Genomic DNA, 2,820 nt, shown 5'->3' on the forward strand with positions numbered 1-2,820 from the left:
AAGAAATTGGTCTAAAGGCGTCGGGTGAGGTTGGCGCGTCCTTTTTAGGGAGGAGTACGATATGAGCACGGTTTAAGCGTTCTGTATCTACCACGCCTTGGTGAAATTGGGAGAAGAAGAAAAGAATTGCATGTTTTAGTAGGGGCCAGTAGGTTCTGTAAAAAGATGGCCCAAAACCATCTGGGCCAGGGCTGGCTTGGGGTTTCAGAAAGAAGGCGAGCTTGATTTCTTGATGAAATAGCCTATAACTGGCACTTAAGCACAGAATAGGAACGGGGCTAAATAGGGCTGAACAACACACACACGAACACGGGCTAAGAAACTAAAAAGGCCAGAGGATCCATTCCGAGCTGCTGTCCTGAAACACAGCACGAAACAACACAGGAAAAGTGCAAATCTCAATGTCGTAGACTTGGACGGAGATTTAGCAAAACCGATTTTTCATTCCACATGAGAACATTACATCTCCGCTGGTTCTCTCCTAAATCAAATGAAGCCAGCCAGTGCTGGATGTTTCAAAAAAAAATACCCTTCGGTTCTACTGCGATTGCTGATCCAGCTAGTAGTTTCTCTACTGCAGTATACTGGTTAGCAGCATGGCTGGTCGCAGTAGATGCCCCCGGGACCCCCGTACGCAACTACATACCCAGCGCGGCCGGCGGTGAAGCCGATGGGTTTTGCACCGTAGCAGCCGGCCGTCGTGGTGACGGTCCTATCTGGGGCGTCCAAGAAGAGCTGCCCGCCGGCGTTCACACCGAGGTACTCAAAGATGGTGGCCGCGAAGCGCGAGCCTGCGCACGCGGGCATGCCGTTTCCCATCGGCGTCCTGGTGTGCTTCCCCCCTGGCCTGGTGTTGAGCACCCGTCCGCCCATCTCCACGTAGGAGCCCTCGGGGAAGGCCGTGTCGAACGCGTCCTCCGAGAAGTAGCCGATGTCCACCTCCTCCACCGACACCCACCAGATCAACTTGGCGTCGTCCTGCATATATAAATCGCCGTTAATTGACGTGCACGAAACCAATTTTCTGCTTGTAAATTTACTTTTAGTTACCCTGTGTATGCCCATTGTGATGCCATATCGTTCGCCTCCGATCTCCGAGCCAGGGCCGCTCCACGTGCAGCCGAGCGCGTATTCCTTGTTGGTGAGTGTGAAACCTCCACACTCGTGATTGTAACAATGGTGATTCACCCCACCGTCGTTCTGCGCATTTACAACTTTTTTTTTATCAGTAAGCCTTTAAAATAGAAGGTCGAAAGAAGGTGCCGAACACTTACGGTGTGATATACGAACAGTCTCGGTAGAGCGTCTTTGTATAAAGCAGGCCAGGCCTACATTATTTTTCAAGAGAAGGCTTTCATTCAGTTTCCGTAAAAAAGAAGAAAGAAAAAAGAGAAGCTTTCATTCAGCCATTATATTGAGCCACACAGTATATCAGTGTGTCTACAAGAGTGTCAGTACATTATTTGTGAGGTACAAAAGGGAAACAAATTATATCTCTCGGTTTGAAATTACTTATCAGCAGAATGAATGTATCTAGACATATATTAGCTTTAAATACATCTATTTTTATCTATTTTTGCAACCAGTAATTTGGGACGGAGAGAGTACTACATACCACGAGCCCGACAATGATCTGATTGGTGAGCTTTGCAGGCGGCTCAGTCCCTGGCCTGGGAATGTAGCTTTTGTCCAGCGTATAGCCAATCATGATGTAGTTCATGGAGAACTCATCGGGTTGAACGCCGTTAACTCTCCAGTAGGGTAACTTTGCCCGAAGCCCGTGATAAGGCCCGTCGGTGCCGTAAGCAGCGGCAACCTATACGTATGTATAGGTATAGAATCAGTTTTTACTATGTTCATAACTCTGTCGGATCGGGTCTGAAACTACGTAGTTAGTATATCATATGCATATGGAAACTTGCCTCTAGATGGCCTTGCTTGTGCAGGTCGGCGAAGGGTCGGCGGGCAAGCCGGGCGACATCTGCATTGTCGTTGGGCGAGGCCCTCCGTATGGGGACGGTTCCGGCAGGACACCGCCCATGTTTTCGCCAGGTTTGCTGCCGTTCTTCTCGTTGCCTGGACAACAAGATACCCGACCCGGCGACAATCTCTTTCATGCTTCGCCCTGGCTTCAACACCTACGTGCCAACGATCCATCACGGCCCAGATCGGCGAAAACAGCTGATATTAGGTCTATTAAAATTAAACATCCCGATCGAACCTGAGTTTGATTGTCGATGTGCACACAGTCAATCGTGTCGCCATCCTCGACGCTCTGGCCGATATGTAGGCAGGCACCCAAGAAATTAGCATGGCACCATGCATATACATACTTGCGGGACATGATGAGCAGTAAAATTACCTCTATGGTATGTTGAACCAGTGCGGGTACAGCCCCAGCCCCGGTTGCTATTAGCAACACCACAGCCATTGCTCTCATGAAGAGATGCACTCCCATCGACTCCATTTCTGATGAATAGGTACATGTTATTCTGGCATACATTATATAGAGGGACGACGGAAGGGGGCTATAGTCAAACGATAAGGACGAGGAAACGGGCAAAAAAAACCCCTCGAGATATTGTATTTATTACTTACCATATAATACGAGTATCTCAGTGCAAAAGAGCACGTGGATTGTCCTCCAGTTAATCTAGACACGATTTCGTTTGGGAATATAGTACATGCAGATCGTAGTTACTACTACTTTCTATACGAGGAGTTCTCCAAATTATCCAGAACGATCACATAGGGTATGTAGCTAGTGCCTCTTTGATTCAAAAGATTTTCATATGATATTTGGAGGATTAGATTTCTTAA

The 2,820-nt window shown here is 47.9% G+C and overlaps 1 protein-coding gene across 1 annotated transcript; it reads right to left on the minus strand.

Moving 5' to 3' along the window:
* Positions 1-438: 438 nt before the first annotated feature.
* On the minus strand, positions 439-1,807 carry LOC125506583. The gene is made up of 4 exons (XM_048671371.1): positions 1,616-1,807; positions 1,275-1,328; positions 1,051-1,200; positions 439-978 (listed from the first exon to the last, which is right to left on the minus strand). The coding sequence occupies exons 1-4, from the start codon at positions 1,718-1,720 to the stop codon at positions 589-591; spliced, it is 699 nt and encodes a 232-aa protein (XP_048527328.1). The 5' UTR covers positions 1,721-1,807; the 3' UTR covers positions 439-588.
* Between the last annotated feature and the right edge of the window lie 1,013 nt (positions 1,808-2,820).

This window comes from Triticum urartu, chromosome 5, assembly GCF_003073215.2.
Source record: "Triticum urartu cultivar G1812 chromosome 5, Tu2.1, whole genome shotgun sequence".
Taxonomy (NCBI): Eukaryota; Viridiplantae; Streptophyta; class Magnoliopsida; order Poales; family Poaceae; genus Triticum; species Triticum urartu.

Bases quoted from the DNA above. Each gene is read 5' to 3' on its own strand.
- LOC125506583 (XM_048671371.1), bottom strand. From the start codon at position 1,720: ATGAACTACATCATGATTGGCTATACGCTGGACAAAAGCTACATTCCC. The intron at 1,329-1,615 runs GTATGTAGTACT...AAAATAATGTAG, and splicing joins AGATCATTGTCGGGCTCGTG to GCCTGGCCTGCTTTATACAA. The intron at 1,201-1,274 runs GTAAGTGTTCGG...GTAAATGCGCAG, and splicing joins GACTGTTCGTATATCACACC to AACGACGGTGGGGTGAATCA.